Source organism: Schistocerca gregaria, chromosome 2 (assembly GCF_023897955.1).
Source record: "Schistocerca gregaria isolate iqSchGreg1 chromosome 2, iqSchGreg1.2, whole genome shotgun sequence".
Lineage (NCBI taxonomy): Eukaryota > Metazoa > Arthropoda > Insecta > Orthoptera > Acrididae > Schistocerca > Schistocerca gregaria.
Genome location: NC_064921.1, coordinates 619,583,853 through 619,608,746, shown reverse-complemented (window position 1 = coordinate 619,608,746; position 24,894 = coordinate 619,583,853). Strand labels below are relative to the sequence as shown.

General features: G+C 44.8%; 1 protein-coding gene across 1 annotated transcript in view; it reads right to left on the bottom strand.

Moving 5' to 3' along the window:
* The window catches only part of LOC126334599 (odorant receptor Or2-like), a 119,426-nt gene extending 98,726 nt beyond the window's left edge, over positions 1–20,700 (bottom strand). The window contains exons 1-2 of the mRNA XM_049996992.1: positions 20,392–20,700; positions 14,842–15,242 (exon numbers count right to left, since the gene is read on the bottom strand). Of these exons, the coding sequence (XP_049852949.1) occupies positions 14,842–15,242; positions 20,392–20,700 (710 nt within the window). The remainder of the gene's footprint in view (positions 1–14,841; positions 15,243–20,391) is intronic.
* Positions 20,701–24,894: the final 4,194 nt, after the last annotated feature.

Below are 24,894 nucleotides of genomic sequence, written 5' to 3'. Positions count from 1 at the left end.
GCGCCATGCAGGTGAGCGCCACAATCAGGACTGCATACGACCGAGGCACACAGGGCCAACACCCGACATCATGGTGTGGGGAGCGATCTCCTACACTGGCCGTACACCTCTGGTGATCGTCGAGGGGACACTGAATAGTGCACGGTACATCCAAACCGTCATCGAACCCATCGTTCTACCATTCCTAGACCGGGAAGGGAACTTGCTGTTCCAACAGGACAATGCACGTCCGCATGTATCCCGTGCCACCCAACGTGCTCTAGAAGGTGTAAGTCAACTACCCTGGCCAGCAAGATCTCCGGATCTGTCCCCCATTGAGTATGTTTGGGACTGGATGAAGCGTCGTCTCACGCGGTCTGCACGTCCAGCACGAACGCTGGTCCAACTGAGGGGCCAGGTGGAAATGGCATGGCAAGCCGTTCCACAGGACTACATCCAGCATCTCTACGATCGTCTCCATGGGAGAATAGCAGCCTGCATTGTTGCGAAAGGTGGATATACACTGTACTAGTGCAGACATTGTGCATGCTGTGTTGCCTGTGTCTATGTGCCTGTGGTTCTGTCAGTGTGATCATGTGATGTATCTGACCCCAGGATTGTGTGAATAAAGTTTTCCCTTCCTGGGACAATGAATTCACGGTGTTCTTATTTCAATTTCCAGGAGTGTATGTGCATTCACAATGATGCTCGAAAAGTAGAGAAGGGGCGATTTAGCTGTGATATTGAAATTGGGGAAACATGCTGTCACATCATTAGCCGGTGTTGAAATTACTATAAAATTGGTAAAAATGTTCGCACTATCAACTGTGATGCTTGTTATTACAGTACTCCAGCCGTGTCTTTTCCATCTCATCCGTGCATTGGCGCCTTGTTGGTTATCACATATGATTGACTGACAGCGCTTGTTTGAGTTGGGGAATGAGTTTTGTGGATGGGTGACATCCTCTGGAGGTTGCTAGCATCGAAACAGTGATCGCGTACATGACTGCAATATGAGGAATCAGCTGAAATGGAATGCAGAGCCATCAGCTATTCCGTCTGTGACAGATGAGTTTAAATATAGAGGTCGTCAATCACCTTCAGACTGCAGTTTGAAAACTCCACAATGCCGCCAATGCCTTCCAGTTTCCTTATGTTGTATCGGTCTTTTAAGATCATCCAGTGTGTGTGGTGTGTTATGATAGCAGCAGTAACAACATGATTTGCACCATGTGACGGCTAGTTTTCTGTGAGAGGCGATGTATCAGAACATGTTAATGTCAGTTTAGAACCTGACACAGACCTCCAAGGCGTGGCGGAAAAAACAAAATATGTGGCAATTTACAAAGCGTGTTACATATATAAAAAAAATACTGTCTGCGTACCAGCATCGAGCACAAAATGGTCCAAATGGCTCTGAGCACTATAGGACTTAACTTCTGAGGTCATCAGTCCCCTAGAACTTAGAACTACTTAAACCTAACTAACCTAAGGAAATAAAACCAAAATATATGGCAGTTTACAAAGCGTGTTACAGTAGAAAAAAACGTTTCAAACAACGGTACAGGGTTACAGAGAGGGTCTCTTGCGACTTATAGTATAGTTTATGGGATACGGTCATCGTCCTGCAGTACAGGCAATGCACCTTTACACTGTTCCGTATATTTAATAGGGTCGTCATATGTGGGTGGCCGGGCGGTTCTAGGCGCTACAGTCTGGGACCGCGCGACCGCAACAGTCGCAGGTTCGAATCCTGCCTCGGGCATGGATGTGTGTGATGTCCTTAGGCTAGTTAGGTTTAAGTAGTTCTAAGTTCTAGGGGACTGATGACCTCATAAGTTAAGTCCTATAGTGCTCAGAGCCATTTGGACCATTTTGTGCTCGATGCTGACACGCAGACAGTATTTTTTTTTATATATGGAAGGAGAGAGAAGCGGTAAAAATCTTATCGTGTTCTCTGTCGGATGAAGGTAGTTGAGCTTTTATAGCTCGTAATTTTTCTCTGTTGGATGGTACAGAATAACAAAGATAGCATGTTGGGCTGATAGACGTAAATTGGCCCTGAGAGACGCGGATCTGCTTCTGACTGTGGTGTCTGTATGTAGCTTGGGGATGAACCACAATGCAGTAGCGAAATCCTCGGCCTTCTCCTAGTTCCCATACTGTATTTTATACAATCTAGTGCTGCAGGAGCAGGCTTCGTTTGGCGCTGACCTTACACGTTGCACACTGTTGGCAGAGCTACGACAGCTTGTTCCCATTTCCACCGAATGGTCAAAACACGGTCCTGTTGCACTAACTCAGGTCACTCTTTTTCTACACGGGTTTCAGAAGGTGGTGGATATGGCTCTCTCTGACTTCTGCTCAGTTCCAACTTAAATTGGAACGATCACATCACAAAGCTGCAGAAATGGCAGCAGTTGAAAGATGCGTAGGGACTACCTAAAACAACGTTGGAATTTTGATGTGGCAGACAGGTTCGTGAAAGGTGACTCGTTTCGAGATATGAGAGTGCCAGAAATATTATTCACTAGTAGCTGTAATCATTAAAGGACTTCTCCATAGGATCCAACGCAGGTATGTGATTGAATGGAAAGACTTGATCCAAGTCACAGACATCATTTCTAGTGGACAGCGTAACACTAGAGATCTGAGAAGCCTGTGTACATTTCTTATGACCTCAATCAGCACACCATCTACAGTTTGTGATCCTTGTCAATCAACCATCGCCTATAATCCGGTGGATATATAGTGGAACCTCTGACATGGTATCTAGACAGAATACGTTACATATAGTGGGGAAATATCTAGCAGCGAAATGAGGGTGTCGCAAATAGCAGTTTCATACCACATTCCTTAGCAGAATTACTTCCGAAATTCAGTGATTTTACCACGAGGTTCCATCGTGGGCTACGTGTAACCGCACTGCTGGTCTTATAATACACACTCCTACGACACCATCTATATTCAGTGCCGCTATATTTGTCTGGAAAAACCAATTCATTTGGAGGTAATGCCACACTTCAATTTATAAAGCCAGTATAGAATTTAACAAGGATAGGACCAGGACTGCTTGTGATAGTAATATTCTTGTGTTTTTTTTAACATCTGGCGCTTTGTAAGACGATTATGTTTCTCTTTCTAAGACACAGTGGTAGCATTCGTAGAAAAAAACGTATGAGATATGTCCACCCATCGTAGATTTTCGGTCAGTATTATTTCGTATCGCCAGCAATGACGTATCATACTTAGTAGTACGGGATACATGATTGGTTTGCCTTGAGCATCAGGCTTATGAAGTATGTGTTTGTGTTCTGGCACGTGCAAAGGAAATGACTATGTGATATCAAAGGGAAGAGTATATCAAGTCATAAGAATGGTACAGATATTTCTATTTCCAGAGCCACAGGCGTCAGCAGGGTATATTGTCGATACTTCGCTCATTGTCAAATGTCGCCAGACTCATACATTCTACACACCAACATGAATAGTCGTTTTGTTGCCACATCTCCCAATGATTTTAGAAACTCTGGTGGAGTGTTATCTGTCCCTTCTCCTTTATTTGATCTTAAGTCCTCCAAAACTCTTTTAAATTCTGATTCTAATACTGGATCCCCTATCTCTTCTAAATTGACTCATGTTTCTTCTTCTATCACATCTGACAAATCTTGCCCCTCATAAAGGCTTTCTATGAATTATTTCCACCTATCCGCTCTCTCATCTGCATTTAACAGTAGAATTCCCGTTGCACTCTTAATGTTATCACCCTTGCTTTTAATGCCACCGAAGGTTGTTTGGACTTTCCTGTATGCTGCGTCGGTCTTTCCGACTATCATTTCCTTGTCGATGTCTTCACATTTTTTCTGCAGCCATTTCGTCTTACCTTCCCTGCACTTCCTATTTATTTCATTCCTCAGCGACTTGTATTTCTGTATTCCTGAGTTTCGCGGAACATTTTTGTACGTCCTCCTTTCACAGATCAATTGAAGTGTTTCTTCAATTACCCATGGTTTCTTAACGTTTACCTTCTTTGTACCTATGTTTTTCTTCCCAACTTCTGTCCTGGTCCTTTTTAGAGATGTCCATTCCTCTTCAACTGTACTGTGTACTGAACTACTCTTTGTTGCTGTACCTATAACCTTAGAGAACTTCAACTGTACCTCGTCATTCCTTAGTACTTCCGTATCCCACTTCTTTGCGTATTGATTCTTCCTGACTAATGTCTTGAACTTCAGCCTATTCTTCATCACTACTATATTGTGATCTGAGTCTATACCTGCTCCTGGTTACACCTTACAATCCGTATCTGATTTCGGAATCTCTGTCTGACCATGATGTAATCTAACAGAAATCTTCCCGTGTCACCTCCTCCTCTTGTGATTCTTAAACAGAGTATTCGGTATTACTCTCCTGTAACCTTTTCTTTTCTTCTACTCCTCCCCCGCCCCCTCCGTAAAACTGCATTCCAGTCCCCCATGATTATTAGATTTTCACCCCCATTTACATACTGTATTACCCTTCCAATACCCTCTGTCTCTTCATCTTTAGCTTGTGATGTCGGCATGTATGCCTAAACTATCGTTGTCGGTGTTGGTTTGCTGTCGATTCTGATAAGAACAACCCTGTCACTGAACTGTTCACAGTAACACACTCGCTGCCCTACCTTCATATTCATAACAAATCCTACACCCGTTATACCATTTTCTGCTGCTGTTGATATTACCCTATACTCTTCTGACTAGAAATCCCTGTCTTCTTTCCACTTCACTTCACTACTATATCTAGATTGAGCCTTTGCATTTCCCTTTTCAGATTTTCTAGTTTCTCTACCACGTTCAAGATTCTGACATTCCACACCCCGACTCGTAGAACGTTATCCATTCGTTGATTAATCAATCTTTTTCTAATGGTAACCTCCCCCTTGGCAGTCTCCTCCCGGAGGTCCGAATGGGGGACTATTCCGTAATCTTTTGCCAATGGAGAGATCATCATGACACTTCTTCGATTACAGGCCGCATGCCCTGTGGATACAATTTACGTGTCTTTAATGCAGTTGTTTTCATTGCCTTCGGCATCCTCATGCCGTTGATCATGAGCCTATTCATTCATAAACCCCAACCATTTTTTCTCTTTGAATATTCAAAGTGATAGGTATTAGCATATGGCTTTTCTATTACTCTGAATGGTCTTTAATGTAAATGCATACGTTCCTATGTTTCGCTTCCACTTACTAAAAGGTAATCTACCTTAATTACTGATACATTCTATCACAGACCTGCTCACTTTCTAATGAATTATTTCTTCATTATACACGTGTTTATCAAAAAAAATTCTGCTCCATCAACCTTCGGCTCAAATGACGTCTACCGGTCGTAATAACTTTTATATGAACAGGATTTTCCACTTTTATTCCTTCTGCGTTTGTCGTGCCAGTCATTTAACTTTAAATCAACACACTCAATCATTTTCTCAGTTTTCTGATACTGTGTATCTACACATTCTTCCATAAAATTACCGCTTACCTTAGTGCAATAAAGTTCTTTCGTCACGATACTACAAATCTTATATTCTGTCCTCACATCCACATCGACATCTGCATCTGCATCTGTATCTATGCAAACCACTGTGAAGTGCATGATAGAGGGTATGACCTACTGAACTAGTTATTGCAGTTTTCTCCGTTCCATTCACATATGGAGCGCTGTAGTTGATCTAATATTGTCCTCATGATCCCTGTGGGATCGATGTGTAGGAGGTTGTCGTTTAGCCCTAGAGTCATCATTGAAATCCGGTTCTTGAGACTTTGTAAGTAAGCTTTCTCTGGATAGTTAACATCTATCCTCAAAAGTCTGTCGGTGGCGTTCCTTCAACATCTCTGTGACACTTTCCCATGGATGAAATAATCCTGTGACCATTCATGTTGCCCTTCTCTGTATACATGGTCCCACACACTTGAACAATATTCTAAAATGAATGGGTCACATGAATGATTGGTTACAATCTCCTTTTTGAACTGGCTGTATTTTCCCAGTGTTCTACCAGTTCTGCCTCCTTCAGCAACTTATCACTGCCTACTGTTTTCATAACATTACTTGTCTCATTGACACCATCACTAAATTTACTCCATTAAGAGATACCGTAGCCTTTAGTTTTCCTAAATTGTCAACTATGAATACATTTTCTTCCTCCTCCTCTTCCTTCTCATTGTCAACTTGGCACGTTTCGGACAATATTTCTGGAGCCCCCATCCTACTTTTCATGATGTTTTCATTTTATTGTTTATCCCACTTACTGTGAAGCATGTTATAGGTATTTTCAAATAAAATCTCTGTATCACTGGACGCTACTGACATGCAATCAAAATTTTCTGCTTGTGTACCCTTGCTAATTAATCTTTGAGACTATTTTAATATCTATGCTGTGAGTGCCAGTTGCCTCATAACACGGGCCAGTTTTCCTCTCGATATAAACTACCCTCATTGGGAATTGATATCGGACTAATATCATACTGCTCCCTTGTCTGTCATGAAGATTCAGAATTCCTCTGTTTTTCCTCGTCAAAAATTGGAAATTGAGGTGTCTCCTGACTTGAACTTCTGCTTCTCTTGCCACAATGTTTAATGTTTGTATTGCATATTTCTAAATATCAAGCATTTGCACTTATACTTTGATTACTTCTGTTAATGACGTTCTGTCGATATGCCTAGTGTTATTTATTTGCTCTTCACTTTTTCCAAATAATAATTTTATCTGTTTAGTCCTTGGTGTAGAAAGATTACTCTTTTGATGAATCCATGGCAGTTTACTTTCTAAGGCCATACAATAATTTTCCTGTTACATCTCTTCTATCAAATGTGACAGACGTGAAAGCGCCTTCCCGCGAATTCTTTGACTGATTCGAGGCCTGGAGCAAACTTTTTTCCACTTCAGAATTCTCTGAGTACCTCATTCTCTTTATTATGCTACTTTAAACTCAGAGAGCGTTTTACCCTGAAACATCACAACACCTAAAGCATCACCTGAGAAAGCTCTTCGAATAAAATAAATAACCAGATTTCACTCTCAGACCTCCCACGCCACAACACATCCTCAAAATCATTCCAGAAATCCAGTGGATGTATATGCTTGTCCTGGTCAGGTCGAAAAACTATCGCCACACTATGAAATTAGCATCAATAGGAGAAAAATACTGTTCAGTGGTGTTAGACGAACTGCCAAATCCTGCTTTCTCTTCAGTAACATTAAAATCACTGTTCAAATCAACAATCTGATTTTTTACTAACTCCAATTTACTGTCAGTTTTACAGATCCACACATCTATTTGTACAGCCATTTTTGTTTCACTTTTTGCTTCATAAGACATCTTTTCATTTAGTTGTTTACATATTTCGAACAATTAGTTCCTATCTTCAGAATTTCTTTCTGACAAGTAGCTACTTAATTGTTCACTTATATAAGTCTCTGAGTATCGTGTATCGTGTTGAAGCTGCATGGGCAGCTGTACCTGTACACGCTATCCAAGCTCTGTTTGACTCAATGCCAAGGCGTATCAAAGCCGTTATTACGGCCATAGGTGGTTGTTCTAGGAACTGATTTGTCAGGATCTATGCACCCAAATCGCGTGAAAATATGATCGCATGTCAGTTCTAGTATAATATATTTGTCCAATGAATACCAGTTTATCATCTGCATTTCTTTTTGGTGTAGCAATTTTAATGGCCCGTAGTGCCTGTGTAATGTTAATAAAGTTTGTTGTATTTAAATAACTTTAAGGGTCACCACATAAAAAATTTGGAGGGATTACTTTTCAGTACGCCCTCATGTAGTACGCCGTTTTTACCTATTGATACCGGGATTTTTCATATACAAAGCCTAGTATTACTAGCATTAGCATGTTGTACACAATTTTCTTTACAGCCCACTGCATTATCCCACAACTCTCCATTCGCTTTCCCTAGTACCGATTGTATGTGATGGTTGCATTTCATATCGTTTCTAAATACACACGATGTTATGTGCTCGAGATGTTAACACTAATCTTGTAGTCTGATACTTTCGGGGTTCTTTCTTTCTGTTACAGCAACGTCTTGCAGTTTCCCACATTTAAAGAGAGCTGCGATTCATCACACCAAATTGCAATTTTCCCCGAATTTTTTGCCCACAAGTATGGTGAATGGTACTGCAAATCCTACGACACCGATGTATACTGGATGTTGAACTATAACCTTAATTTTTATAAACTGATAGTAGCAACAAAAGGAAATGGTATGTTCCTATCAGCCTCAAAAAAGAAGGTGTTCCTAAAGCAACGATTCATTTTTATGAGACCGTTGTTGTAATCATTTGCTCTCTCACAAATTTCTGAGATACTCTCTGCAGAAGAAGGAGTAGCCATTGTTTCATGGAAATCTGGTGGTTATAAATTCGAGGAGGTGCGTGAGTTGCACCGTCGAAGACATGGAAAGAGCCACCAACAAGGGCTACTATCAGTCTCCTTGTCAACAAATTCAGACGAAGAAGTTTCCTTAATGAGAAACGTCCAGGAAGACGACCAACATCTGATGACGCAGTTCGGAGAATTACGGAGATCATTGAAAGGAGCCCACGCGCTTCCGTTTGTCGACTAACCCGTGGTTGAACATACCGCGATCCACTGTCTGGCGTACTAAGTTTTATGCAGAATATGACGGAGTATCGCATCCAGATACAGCATCACCGGGACGAGGAAGATTATGCTGCTGTATCGAAATGTGTGCTCACCTTTTGGAGGCCGTGGAAAATGAAAGCGTGTTAGACAGCCTCTTATGCTCAGACGAGACCACGTTTCACACATGTGATTTTGTGAGTCGTCACAACTGCCGGATATGGGCCGACAACAATCCTCATGAGATCCAGGGATTGGCGAGTAAAACCCGGAAACTGAACGTATGTCTACGCGTGAGCAATGTTAAGATTTCCTTTTTTTTTTTTTTTTTTTTTTTTTTTTTTTTTAACAAGTGCCAGTTACTTTGACTTGCTTGAGCTTTGTTTGCAATCGCAATTGGAGTCTGATAGAACTGATAGAATTCTGAATTTCGTTCATCTACCTGCAGGACAAAGTTCATCCCCATTTAGTTTCATTGTTTGCGATTATCCCAATCGCGTGTTCCCTGGACGCTGGATCGTGGTTACCTTATTCACGCGTTCCTTGGACGGTGGATCGATAGAGGTTCACCCCTATGTGAGCTCCGAAATCGCCTGATCTCACCCCCTTAGATGTTTTCGCGTCGGGTTAAATCAAGATTCATGTATACAGAGTTAAAATCAGCGTCAGCTGCATCATCGTATCGTGGAGGCGGTTAATAGCAACGCACCTGATCAACTACCGAACATGTACTAGGCTACGTCAGAAAGTTGCTCTCATTCTGTTGACATTCAGGATGCCCACAGTGCAATTTAATGATATCTAATGCTTCTCTTGTGCCATTGTTGTGTAGATATATGTTTTCTGTATGAAACGTGCTTCCTGAAAATGAGTCATTACTTTAGCGACAACCTGTGTAGTTTCTCTACTAACTGAAGAGCATGCAGGTGAGTCCACGCCCTTTCTACCCAGCTACGTTACTAAGCGCTTCTACAAGCTGTTTTATCAAGTTATACCGGTCATTCAGCATTGTCCCTTTCCAATCAGTGATGACGCAGTGAACAGAAACGTTCGGAGAGCGTTTATTTTCCACTAAACGCATTGATACTACAGAGAATTCAGAAATTATACCCTAATCAAAATAACAAGGTGACTGACAGCTAATCGTTCACAAAGAAGGTGGCGCAGCAACAGCCAACCAGAGAAAGAGCTTGGCCGTGCCTCCTTTTTCTTTTCAATTTATTGGTTTCGGGCCCTGCCTATTCAGCCACCTCAACAGTGGCATGTCAGTAATGACGATACTAGCGTAAGGACAACACATCATCCAGTCCCAGAGTGGAGGAAACTCCTACCCGAAGAGGAATCGAAAACGGGACCCTCGCTGAGCCATCCGCTGCGCTGACCGCGCATCTACCGATTTGGCACATCGCTCAGCAGACGACACTTACGGCCGCTAACGTTAACTGTTGTGGTTCTTTTTCGTCGTGTGCTTTCTTTGCACAGATTTTTTTATAACACGCAAAATAATATCTGCGCTAAGTGCGAAAGTCAGTAGCAATTTGAAATGATTATTACAATCTTTCAAAGCGAACTGCAAATACATTCATCTAGTATTTGAGAATGAGAGCACTCCGCGACTTGCAACAAACTTCGCATATAATTTAAAAACTTTTCGAAACTTCTTCTTGCTGACACCCCCCATAGGATAACGAAAAGAAAACATTTTCGCTATTCGCCTAGTAAACTTTCAACATCAGACATGACGCTTCAGTTTATTATTTCTTTAGTGCTAGTTCATTTTGTAGGCAGTATCTACATACACCATTGAATGTATCTGAAGAACTATATTATTGTGTGACTCATAGATTAGGAGATATGGCGTCGTAAACACTGAGATGTATGAAAAAACAAAAACGAAGCTCGAATTACCCAGAGCACACTCATCCAGTGTTCGGTAATTAGAGTATTTAGCGACAACCAAAGATCTTTAAGCATAAGATCAACGGATAAATATTTGTCACCACTCGAGGAAACATTGCAAGTGTGATTTAATGCCGTGTTATTTCGAACCTGGACTTGACAGCCGCCTGGATTCGGTCAGCAAGTGAGTCCACATGGTTGTGCAGGTGCGTCGTATCCAGGTTAAGCCACTCGCTAAGGATTTCGTCTTGCAAATATCATCAAATTTCGGATAGGCTAATGTCGGCGTTTTTCCAGCTCTCACAACATGCGCCACAGATTCTCTGTCGGTTTCAAGTCGGGTGATTCTGAAGGCCAGTCGAGATGTAATAGGATGGGGATGAACTTTGGCTGCTACCGTCTTTGAAACGTAGGACGACCAATGGCCTCATGTGGAGGGACTGACTCCATACGTTCGTTGCATGCTGTCCCTGTGGCTATGTTCTCTCGCTAACAGTTTGGGATAGATTTTAACTTACTGCCGTGTCGGGTTTAGAAAATATTCTTGTTCACATACCGTGTAACCCATCTCTGTTCCCTCTGAGTCAGTACTTTTCCCGACCACAATTCTGACGTCTTGATTCGCTGCCGCTACTCGGAATGCCTTGAATAGTCCACCGCGAAACAACAACATATCCAGCGTCACACACCGTACCTTTTGGCCTCGGGCACAGTCAAACACGACTGCCCCTCTTTGCCACTCTGTCACGACCTTACATTTACGCATGTGTACGCACAATGTCCGCTTTGAAACACAAATGTCGCACTAATCGCCACTGCCTTATGCTCACTCAGAGACAGTGCACTCGCGGTTATTTCTTTATTTCCTTTTTCAGTTTGACTTTCGGGCCGTGCCCATTCAGCCATCTCAATAATAATGTCTATATCTCTACGTGATTACTCTGCTATTCACAGTAAAGTGCCTGACAGAGGGTTCAATGAACCATCGTCAACCTGTCTCTCTACCGTTCCACTCTCTAACGGCACGCGGGAAAAACGTTCACTTAAATTTTTCTGTGCGAGCTCTGATTTCTCTTATTTCATCGTGATGATCCTTCTTCCCTATGTAAGTGAGTGCCAACAGAATGTTTTCGGAATCGGAGGAGGAAACTGGTGACTGAAATTTCATGAGAAGATCCCGCCGCAACGAAAAACGCCTTTGTTTTAATGATTGCCACTCCAATTCACGTAGCATGTCTGTGACATTATCTTCCCTGTTTCGCGACAATACAAAGCGAGCTACCCTTCTTTGTGCTTTTTCGATGTCATCCGTCAGTCCCACCTGATGCGGATCCCACACCGCACAGCAATACTCCAGAATAGGGCGGACACGCGTGGTGAAAGCAGTCTCTTTAGTAGATCTGTTGCACCTTGTAAGTGTTCTGCCAGTGAATCGCAGTCTTCGGTTTGCTCTGCCCACAATACAGTATTATCTCTGTGATCGTTCCAATTTAGGTTATTTGTAATAGTACTCGCTAGCCTAAGTATTTAGTTGAATTTACAGCCTTCAGATATGTGTGACTTCTCGCTTAATCGAAAGTTAGCGTATTTCTTTTAACACTCATGTGGTTAACTTCACACTTTTCTTCATTCAGGGTCAATCGCCACTTTTCGCACCATGCAGATATCTTATCTAAATCCTTTTCAAGCCGTTTTGATCAGCTGATGACTTTACAAGACGGTAAATGACAGCATCATCTGCAAACAATCTAAGACGGCTACTCAGATTGTCTCCTATGTCGTTAATATAGACCAGGGACAATAGAGTGCCTATAAAACTTCCTTGGGGAACGCCGGATATTACTTCTGCTTCACTCGATGACTTTCCGTCTATTACTACGAATTGTGACCTTTCTGACAGGAAATCACGAATCCAGTCGCACAACTGAGGCGATACTCACTAGGCATGCATTTTGGATAGAAGAGACTTGTGAGGAACGGTGTCGAAAGCCTTCCAGAAATCTAAAAATATAGAATCAATTTGACATCCCTTGTCGATAGCACTTAATACTTCATGAGTATAAAGAGCTAGTTGTCTTTCACAAGAACTATATTTACTGAAACTGTGCTGACTATGTGTCAATAAATCGTTTTCTTTGAGGTACTTCATAATGTTCGAATAAAGTATATTTTCCAAAACCCTACTGCAATGTCAATGATGACAACAGGAAAGTAAGAACTACACACGGTAACACCGGTTCCCGAGGGGAAAAATTCTCCGTCCTGGACGGGAATCGAACTAGGCCCCTTCGATCAGCAATTCGCCGCACCGACCGCGCTGCTGGCGAGGTGAACTGCGCGCGCTGCTGAGCACGAGACTCGATCGCTGCACCATCCGCGAAGGCTTAACAATTCACCTGTTCGTGCACACTAGGCTAGTTTTTCGTCCGGTAAGCTTAATTTGTAAAGTAATCAGACATTTAAACATAGTTGAATTCCTTAAAGAATCGGAGGAAGATGGGTCGGCGGAGGGGGGGGGGGGGGGGGGAGGGGGCGTTTAGTGTTGTCTCCTTCAAATTAGTTCCCTTCTAATTGCACACACTTCTTCCAGCGCTTCTGCTATTGATGGTAACATTTCTGGAACTCATCTTCTGTAATATCCTCCAAGACCCTCGTCACAGCTCTTTGGACATCTTGTGCTGTTTGAAAATGGTGTCCCTTGACCGCAGTTTTGACTCTTGGAAACAGAAAATGTCGCACGGAGCGATATCTGGTGAATAAGATGGCTGTGGTAGTACTGAAATTTGTTTTGAGGTAAAAAAATAGCTGTACTGACAGCAGTATTGGACGGCGCATTATCGTGATGCACAATCCAATTAACAGCAATGTTGGCACGGACAGGAAGAATTCTTTTACGAAGTCTTTCTAAAATTTCTTTGTAGTAATATTGATTAACTGTTTGTCCATGAGGCATCCACTCTTTATGAACAATTCCCTTGGCCCTGGCCGTCCGTCCGTGAGGTTGATGGTCGTCCACTGCGGTCTTCATCTTCCACATTCGGTCTGCGTTCACTAAACATTTTATGCCAATAAAAAACTTGAGCTCTTGACGTAACCTCCTCTCCAAAAAAATGTTCAAACGTGTTTGAAATCTTATGAGACTTAACTGCTAAGGTCATCAGTCCCTAAGCGAACACACTAATTAACCGAAATTATCCTGAGGACAAAAACACACACACACGCACACACACACAGCCATGCCCGAGGGAGGGCTCGAACCTCCTCCGGGACCAGCCGCACAGTCCATGACTGCAGCGCCCAGGACGCTCGGCTAATCCCGCGCGGCTAACCTCCTCTCCAAAAGCCTTCTGAAGTTTACCGTAAGTTGTCACCGCGTTTTCATCCAATTTAACGCAAAAAGAAATGGCATACCGTTGCGCAATACTATGCGGTTCCGATTCCCTGACGAGAGGAACAAACATATGTTAACTTGAAACTTCCTGGCAGATTAAAACTGTGTGCCCGACCGAGACTCGAACTGGGGACCTTTGCCTTTTGCGAGGAAGCGCTCTACCAACTGAGCTACCGAAGCACGACTCACGCCCGCTCCTCACAGCTTTACTTCTGCCAGCATCTCGTCTCCTACCTTCCAAACTTTACAGAAGCTCTCCTGCGAACCTTGCAGAACTAGCACTCCTGAAAGAAAGGATATTGCCGAGACATGGCTTAGCCACAGCCTGGGGGATTTTTCCAGAATGAGATTTTCACTCTGCAGCGGAGTGTGCGCTGATATGAAACTTCGTGGCAGATTAAAACTATGTGCCGGACCGAGACTCGAACTCGGGACCATTGCCTTTCGCGGGCAAGTGCTGTACCAACTGAGCTACCCAAGCACGACACACGCCCCGTCCTCATAGCTTTACTACTGCCAGTACCTCGTCTCCTACATTCCAAACTTTACAGAAGCTCTCCTGCGAACCTTGCAGAACTAGAGCACATGCCCGCAAGAGGCAAAGGTCCCGAGTTCGAGTCTCGGTCCGGCGCACAGTTTTAATCTGCCAGGAAGTTTCATATCAGCGCACACTCCGCTGTAGAGTGAAAATTTCATTCTATGTGTTAACTTACTACAGCACAACTCGTGACTGAGCAGTTGTATCGATGTGCCGCTCGGACTAGAAGCAGCTTATAGAGCAAGGTCAAAGATATTGTGCCTGCGCAAGCCTGCAGGCTTACCACATCTTGCAAAGAAAAGCAGTCTCATTACTTTATTGACGCACCTCGTAAATGGGAGATTCGAGGCGAGATCGTAAGAAAGTGCACGACGTGTGGTGCGCACTGACCAAGCGCCCATGTGGAGCAGCGTGCAGTTGAGGACGCGCAGCTGTCCCGCCGCGTAGACGAGCAGCACGAGCAGGAAGGCGTCGAGCGCTCCCACCCACAGCGCCACCAGCACCAGCGAGAGCACCTGGTAGCCGTACAGCAGCTGGAAGGAGGGGCTGGCCGGCTCGTAGGAGGGGAACCACGGCAGGCAGAGAGTGAGCGCGCGCTCCGCCCCCAGCAGGCGCATCACGATGGGGCCGAGGCTCCAGTTGAAGACCGAGAAGCAGCACAGCGCCACGAAGGACGCCGTGAGGCGCGCGCCGTGGTCGCCGGCGGACGCCGCCACCGCTCGCTGCGCCTCCCCCGCCAGCAGCGGCGACCGCGGGAACTCACGCTCTACGGACTGCACCAGCCGGCACACCTGGGGGCAGGCGAGCTGCTCACAGGACATCTGTCTACGGGGATCAGCAGACATTTAACTGGCATAGCACACACTGATCCAAGGGAAAGAAAAAGGTACTGTACTAACCACGGTTATCGTGATTATACACTACTGGCCATTAAAATTGCTACACCAAGAAGAAATGTAGATGATAAACGGGTATTCATTGGACAAATATATTATACTAGAACTGGCATGTGATTACATTTTCACGCAAGTTGGGCGCATAGATCCTGAGAAATCAGTACCCAGAATAACCACCTCTTCCGTAATAACGGCCTTGATACGCCTGGGCATTGATGGCTTGGATGGTGTGTACAGGTACAGCTGTCCATGCAGCTTCAACACGATACCAAAGTTCATCAAGAGTAGTGACTGGCGTATTGTGACGAGCCCGTTGCTCGGCACCCATTGACCAGACGTTTTCAATTGGTGAGAGATCTGGAGAATGTACTGGCCACGGCAGCAGTCGAACATTTTCTGTATCCAGAAAGGCCCGTAGAGGACCTGCAACATGAGGTCGTGCAATATCTTGCTGAAATGTAGGGTTTCGCGGGGATCGAATGAAGGGTAGAGCCACGGGTCGTAACACATCTGAAATGTAAAGTCCACTGCTCAAAGTGCCGTCAGTGCGAACAAGAGATGACCGAGACGTGTAACCAATGGCACTCCATATTATCACGCCGGGTGATACGCCAATATGGCGGTAACGAATACACGCTTCCAATGTGCGTTCACCGCGATGTCGCCAAACACGGAGGCGACCATCATGATGCTGTAAACAGAACCTGGATTTATCCGAAAAAATGACGTTTTGCCATTCGTGCTCCATGGTTCGTCGTTTAGTACACCATCGCAGGCGCTCCTGTCTGTGATTCAGCGTCAAGGGTAACCGCGGCCATGGTCTCCGAGCTGGTAGTCCATGCTGCTGTAAATGTCGTGGAACTGTTCGTGCAGATGGTTGTTGTCTTGCAAACGTGCCCATCTGTTGACTCAGGGATCGAGACGTGGCTGCACGATCCGTTACAGCCATGAGGATAAGATGCCTGTCATCTCGACTGCTAGTGATACGAGGCCGTTGGGACCCAGCACGGCGTTCTGTATTACCCTCCTGAACCCACCGATTCCGTATTCTGCTAACAGTCATTGGATCTCGACCAACGCGAGCAGCAATGCTTTAATGGCAAATAGTGTATTAAAATACAGCGTGTTTATAAATCAATACCGGGGTTTTAACGCTTCGTATTATTTAATATATTAAACTTACAGTTACAAATGATATGTCAAATGAAAGAGCAACTCAAACATTTTTACCAAGAACCTTATAAATGTTCAATGTGAGCACCATTTGTCACACGGCACACATCAAATATATAGCAGAGTTCTTCCAAAACGTTGATAAGTGTGTCTTCAGTGATTGTAGCAACTGCTATTTCAATCCCTGTTCTTAATTCAGGGAGGTCTGGTGGTAGCGGAGGCACGTACGCACGATCCTCGATGAGGCCCCAAAGGAAAAAATCGCATGCCGTTAGGTCGAGTGAATCCAGCGCTTGGGTACAGTGAAGTTCAACCAGTCAGGTACTCCGCTACGCCAGTGAGGTGGCGCGCCATCTTGCTGGAAAATGAAGTTCTCTGGCTCATCTTCTTCCCCATGCTCTAGTGTATCAAGGTGCATCGAGACACACTTATCAACGTTTCGGAAGAACTCGGCTATAGACTTGATGTGTGCCGTGTGACAACTGGTGCTCACATTGAACATGTATAAGGTTCTTGGTATAACTGTTTGAGTTGCTCTTTAATTTGACACATCATTTATAACTGTAAGTTTAATCTAATAAATATTATACAGCGTCAAAAACCCGTTATTCATTTATAAACACCCTGTATTGTATAGAGGCTGGTAATCTAAGGGTGAATCATTTGGTATAATGCCACTGATCCATCGTTCAGTAATCCTTTGATTTAAAAATTACCACACTTCCAGGTGCCAGTTTGGCGGTGCCCCATCCTGTTGGTAAATTAAGTCGTTTGAATCAGTCTCCAACTGTGCGAAAAGAAGATTTTCGAGAATATCGAGATAAGTGCTTCCTGTAACTGTTCTCGGCAAATAAAAATGGACCATATGTCTTTTCCCGTGAAACTGCACAAAACACATTAAATTTTGGAGAGTCCCTCTCATGTTGTACACCTTCATGTTGTTATTCTGTACCCCATATTCTCACATTATGACAGTTCACCTTACCGCTTAAATAGAATGTTGCCTCGTCACCAAACACCACGCATGGAGAAAAACTGTCATCCTCCATCTTACCAAGAACGTAATTACAGACCTCCACATATTGTCGTTTGTCACCTTCATGAAGAGCTTGCAGTAGCTGAGTTTTGTCTGGTTTCTTGTGTGTACTTCAACGCAACACAAGCCAGACAGATTTCGGGGCATGTTGAGCTCTTGAGCTGCACTGCGAACGGATTTCCACGGACTCCTTGTGAAACAATGGCGGATGCGTTCGACGTCTGTGCCAGGCACTCAGGAACGACCCGGCGATTTGCCGTTACACAAACAACCTGTTTCTCGGAATTGTTCATGCCATTGTCTAATTCTCTGTGGTGTAGGAGGATCCACGACATACCTAGTAAGAAAGTCACGTTGAACAGTTATTAATGACCCACAGTGCGCAAAACGTAGAAAACAAAACGCTTTCTGTTGTCCCGACAACATATTAACTAGAACAGAAGTGAGTGCACTCTGCTGCTACCTAGCGGGAACAATATGAAACTCTAGAGTTTGCTCTTTGCAACAGTACGTTCTTCGCTCACACATCCCAAATAACATAATAGTTATGATTTTTTTAAATCGGATTATACTTTTTGATACATCCTGTATATTGTTATTTTGTCATTTGGGGTAGTGAATGGAGCTGTGGACGATACAAAATGGAGTGCCGAGTGGAGAAATCGGAACATTCCCGACATATTCTTCTGTTCGAGTTCAATAACGAGGTGACAGCAGCGGTGGCGACGAGAAACATTTGGGCCGCGTATGGGGATAAATGCCATTGAACAGGGCACGGCAAGAAAATTGTTTTCTCATTTTAAGCAGGAACGTTTTGACAGTCACTCATCACGTTCAGGAAAGGCTTCGGGGTTCAATGCAGATCGTTTAAAAGCATTAATTGAAAATAATCCACGTCATTGTACTCGAGAACTGGCAGATGTGATCATTCCATCATCTCGCGACATTTGCAAGCAATGGAGAAGGTTCAAAAGTCGCAGGTATGGGTACCGCATGCCCTGAGCCAAGATCACAAAAATCAGCGGGTGGTCATATGTACTGTACATCTCTGCTTGCTCGTCATCAATTGACTCGTGAACAACACTGACAATTCGTATCATTTATTTCTGCTGACGAGAAATGGTATCTTTATGCTAACATAAGGAAAAGGAAGCAATGATTGAGCCTAAACAAAGCTGCAACTACCCGTACAAAGACTTGTGCGCATCCATGAAAAAGGATGTTATGCATCTGGCTGAACAGAGGTGGAGTACTGTACTACGAATTGCTGTGTAACCATCACTGCTGACATTTATTGTCTACAACTGAGACGTCTTGGAACGCAATCGAAGAATAACGATCAGGAAGACTGCGTGAAGTGATGCTATTCTACTATAACGCCCACCCGCACTTTGCTAGTGTGACAAACAAACAATATACATGAGTTTGGTTGGGAAGTCATTTCGCACCCTGCTTATTCACATAATCTTGCGCCCTCAGATTTCAACCTTTACCACACTCTATCGAACAACCTTCAAGGATCCTCCTTTCCGGATGAAAATGCGCTCCAAACATGGCTCGACGAGTTCTTCGCCTCAAAACCACGTGATTTCTACAGTCGCAAAATCGAAAAGTTACCCCATCGTTGGCAGACTGTTGAAAATAGTGATGGAGAATGTATCATTGATGGCTAAAGTCTCTGTTACATGTATCTTTGTGTTTATTGAACTTACGGAAAAAAGCTACAAACTTATGGACCAACATAATAACTTCCATTTTCGTATAGCATGTGTATAATAGAGGCAGTGGCTCCGCTCTTACAATGGAATGCACCTTGAATCAATACGCTGTGAGCAACGGAGAAAGAAGGTCGTGTCTTTGTTCCTCTCCTATCCACGTGCATTCGAAATGTAAGCCGAAATGACAAGTCCCGCAGTTGTGAGATACGTTCTGTAATAAGGTTTCTTGAGGCAAAAACTGTAAAGCTAGTGAAATCCATCACGAAGTATATGAAGTTCATGGGCCTAAGATAATGACTAAAGGTGATGTAAGACAGTGGAACCGATTTTCTAAAAATGGGCAAATCAGTGTCTGTGATGAAGAGAAAAGCGGTCGACCGAGTATTGTGAATGCAGATCTGATTCGTTCGGTTGACGGAAGCTTGAGCTTTATCAGTTTAAGTATAAAACAGATGAAACACAGTTTCATCGACATCAGTAGTCACAGCTGACTACACTCCTTTCGACAGCAAGGAATAACAGAGTGAAATTTTTTGTGTTACAATAATCTCTTTCTTATTTCTATAACTATTGCCACCTTCTTCTTTTCTTAGTGTCTTTAAATTTTTTTTTTACTCTGCTTAATATATTTCACTCATTTTCGAATACAATTTGCAGCAACACTTTCTCTACAAGCACTCCGTAAGAATCGCCAACAACTTGGAGGCAAAGAAGCTGAAAGTTGACTGACATCCACTACTTTCTGAAATGTATTTCTCGCTATACGTGAAAGATATCGTGCTGAAATTTTCATGGTGGATAATTCAAAGATGGAGGAATTGAATCGGCATCTGATGGAAAAGGGTGTAAAGACACTTATGCGCCTAGCCCATTAAGGTCCTCGTTTGGAACGGGGAGAAACTCTAACAATGTGGTACAATGGGAAGCAATCTCTGCCACGCTCTTCACAATGGTTTATAGAATATTGGTGTAGATGCCAATTAGGGTGCTCCTCGCTCAAGATGCGGATAGAATAGGACAGAAAATCACTAATACATGCACGAAATGCCCTCCGTCACGCCCTGTACAATTGCTTGTGGACTATTTTTGCAGGCGAAGGAACTGGCTGCTTTCGTACCTGTGAGCGCTTGAGGAAGAGCGTGAGCATCTTGAAGACGGCGCCCACGTAGGAGGAGGTGACGCCGACGAGCACGGCGGTGACCTGAATGTCGGCGCGCGTCTCGGCCATGACGCAGAGCGCGCACACGGGGTAGGAGGCCATGAGCGCCGTGGCGGCCGCCACGTACAGCGCGTACAGCCGCCGCCCGCCCCCGCCGCCCCCAGCTGCCGCCCCCGGCGGCCAGGCGCCCACCAGCCACAGCGCGCGCACCACCAGCCGCAGGCCGCGCATCCGCCTCCGCTCCCAGTCTGCCTCCCTCTCGACCATCACACCTGTCGAGTGTTCTCTCAACCTGTACCAACCATCTGCTAGGGCACTGTGTATCAACAGAACAGGGAATCAGCGATCATAAAGCGGTTACAGCATCGATGATTTCAGCCGCAAATAGAAATATTAAGAAAGGTAGCAAGATTTTTCTCTTTAGCAAAAGTGACAAAAAGCAGATTTCAGAGTACTTGACGGCTCAACACAAAAGTTTTATCTCAAGTACAGATAGTGTTGAGGATCAGTGGACAAAGTTCAAAACCATCGTACAATATGCGTTAGATGAGTATGTGCCAAGCAAGAGCGTAAGAGATGGAAAAGAGCCACCGTGGTACAACAACTAACTTAGAAAACTGCTACGGAAGCAAAAGGAAATTCACAGCAAACATAAACATAGCGAAAGCCTTGCAGACTAACAAAAGTTACACGAAGCAAACTGTAGTGTGAGGAGGGCTACGCGAGAGGCGTTCAACGAATTCGAAAGTAAAGTTCTATGTACTGACTTGGCAGCATATCCTAAGAAATTTTGGTCTCATGTCAAAGCGGTAGGTAAATCAAAACAAAAGGTCGAGACACTCTGTGACCAAAATGGTACTGAAACAGAGGATGACAGACTAAAGGCCGAAATACTAAATGTCTTTTTCCGTAGCTGTTTCACAGAGGAATACTGCACTGTATTTCCTTCTCTAGATTGTCGCACAGATGACAAAATGGCAGCTATCGAAATAGAGAAATAGAAAAACAAAATCGCTCAAAAGGGGAAAGGCCGCTGAACCTGATGGGGTACCAGTTTGATTTTACAGAGAATACACGAAGGAACTTGCCCCCCTTCTTGCAGCGGTGTACCGTAGGTCTCTAGAAGAGCGTGGCATTCCAAAAGATTCGAAAAGGGCACAGGTCATACCCGTTTTCAAGAAGGGGCGTCGAGCAGATGTGCAGAACTATAGACCTATATCTCTAACGTCGATCAGTTGTAGAATTATGTTCGAGTATAATGACTTTTCTGGACACTAGAATTCTGCTCTGTAGGAATCAGCATGGGTTTCGAAAAGGACGGTCGTGTGAAACCCAGCTCGCGCTATTCATCCACGAGACTCAGAGGGCCATAGACACGGGTTCCCAAGTAGATGCTGTGTTTCTTGACTTCCAAAAGGCGTTTGATACGGTTCCCCACAGTCGTTTAATGGACAAAGTAAGATCATGTGGACTATCAGACTAATTGTGTGATTGAATTGAAGAGTTTCTAGATAACAGAACGCAGCATGTCATTCTCAATGGAGAGAAGTCTTACGAAGTAAGACTGATTTCAGGTGTGCCGCAGGGGAGTGTCCTAGGACCGTTGCTATTCACAATATACACTCCTGGAAATTGAAATAAGAACACCGTGAATTCATTGTCCCAGGAAGGGGAAACTTTATTCACACAATCCTGGGGTCAGATACATCACATGATCACACTGACAGAACCACAGGCACATAGACACAGGCAACAGAGCATGCACAATGTCGGCACTAGTACAGTGTATATCCACCTTTCGCAGCAATGCAGGCCGCTATTCTCCCATGGAGACGATCGTAGAGATGCTGGATGTAGTCCTGTGGAACGGCTTGCCATGCCATTTCCACCTGGCGCCTCAGTTGGACCAGCGTTCGTGCTGGACGTGCAGACCGCGTGAGACGACGCTTCATCCAGTCCCAAACATACTCAATGGGGGACAGATCCGGAGATCTTGCTGGCCAGGGTAGTTGACTTACACCTTCTAGAGCACGTTGGGTGGCACGGGATACATGCGGACGTGCATTGTCCTGTTGGAACAGCAAGTTCCCTTGCCGGTCTAGGAATGGTAGAACGATGGGTTCGATGACGGTTTGGATGTACCGTGCACTATTCAGTGTCCCCTCGACGATCACCAGAGGTGTACGGCCAGTGTAGGAGATCACTCCCCACACCATGATGCCGGGTGTTGGCCCTGTGTGCCTCGGTCGTATGCAGTCCTGATTGTGGCGCTCACCTGCACGGCGCCAAACACGCATACGACCATCATTGGCACCAAGGCAGAAGCGAATCTCATCGCTGAAGACGACACGTCTCCATTCGTCCCTCCATTCACGCCTGTCGCGACACCACTGGAGGCGGGCTGCACGATGTTGGGGCGTGAGCGGAAGACGGCCTAACGGTGTGCGGGACCGTAGCCCACCTTCATGGAGACGGTTGCGAATGGTCCTCGCCGATACCCCAGGAGCAACAGTGTCCCTAATTTGCTGGGAAGTGGCGGTGCGGTCCCCTACGGCACTGCGTAGGATCCTACGGTCTTGGCGTGCATCCGTGCGTCGCTGCGGTCCGGTCCCAGGTCGACGGGCACGTGCACCTTCCGCCGACCACTGGCGACAACATCGATGTACTGTGGAGACCTCACGCCCCACGTGTTGAGCAATTCGGCGGTACGTCCACCCGGCCTCCCGCATGCCCACTTTACGCCCTCGCTCAAAGTCCGTCAACTGCACATACGGTTCACGTCCACGCTGTCGCGGCATGCTACCAGTGTTGAAGACTGCGATGGAGCTCCGTATGCCACGGCAAACTGGCTGACACTGACGGCGGCGGTGCACAAATGCTGCGCAGCTAGCGCCATTCGACGGCCAACACCGCGGTTCCTGGTGTGTCCGCTGTGCCGTGGTGTGATCATTGCTTGTACAGCCCTCTCGCAGTGTCCGGAGCAAGTATGGTGGGTCTGACACACCGGTGTCAATGTGTTCTTTTTTCCATTACCAGGAGTGTATATAAATGACCTTGTGGATAACATCGGAAGTTCACTGAGGCTTTTTACGGATGATGCTGTAGTATATCGAGAGATTGTAACAATGGAAAATTGTTCTGAAATGCAGGGGGATCTGCAACGAATTGACGCATGGTGCAGGGAATTGCAATTGAATCTCAATGTAGACAAGTGTAATGTGCTGCGAATACATAGAAAGAAAGATCCTTTATCATTTAACTACAATATAGCAGGTCAGCAACTGGAGGCAGCTAATTCCATAAATCATCTGGGAGTAGGCATTAGGAGTGATGGAATGGAATGATCATATAAAATTAACCGTCGGTAAAGCAGATGCCAAACTGAGATTCATTGGAAGAATCCTAAGGAAATGCAACCCGAAAACAAAGGAAATAGGTTACAGTACATTTGTTTGCCCACTGCTTGAATATTGCTCACCGGTGTGGAATCTGTACCACATAGGGTTGATAGAAGAGATACAGAAGTTCCAACAGAGAGCAGCGCGCTTCGTTACATGATCATTTAGTAATCGCGAAAGCGTTACGGTGATGATACATAAACTCCAGTGGAAGACTCTGCAAGAGGGACGCTCAGTAGCTCGGTACGGGCTTTTGTTCAAGTTTCGAGAACATACCTTCACCGAGCAGTCAAGCAGTATATTGCTACCTCATACGTATCTCTCGCGAAGAGACCATGAGGATAAAATCAGAGAGATTAGAGCCCACACAGAGGCATACCGACAATCTTTCTTTCCACTAACAATACGAGACTGTAATAGAAGGGAGAACCGATAGAGGTACTCCAGGTACCCTCCTCCACACACCGTCCGGTGGCTTGCGGAGTATGGATGTAGATGTAGATGTAGAACTACTGAATTCGGGACCTTCGTAAGTCTCCCACCCTTTTCATTACACGAAATAATGAATGGTATCGACAGGGAATGTCATGCTTATTTCTACCCATTCCTCAGAAGCATCTTCCAATTGCGTGCCTATTGACTATCGCCTCAAACGTGCAACTCGATTCGCTGTTTCGTGTCAGAAAGGTGACACTTCGTAGTAATACAAGAGCACTCATCTAGTAGAACGGAAGTGATATCTGGATTTCCCCTAGGAAGCATTATAGGCCATCTGATGTCCTTAATCTATTCAAATAATTAGGGGACATGCTGTGCAGCGCTCTGACCCGTCCGCTGCTGTGGACATGCACGAGAGTTGTCAGGAAAGTAAGTTCCGATCGTTCGCGAAGTGGAAACCACTGGGAAAATCCCGTAAAACTTTGCACAGGTGTGCTGGTCAGTGACTCTAGTATGCCCGTCAATCGTGTCGCCTCGCTCTTTCCAGTTCTGAGTGAACAGTGAGCACGTAAAGATGCGAAGGGAATAGCGTCTCCCGCCAAGTATGAGGGTCTGGTTAGAGATT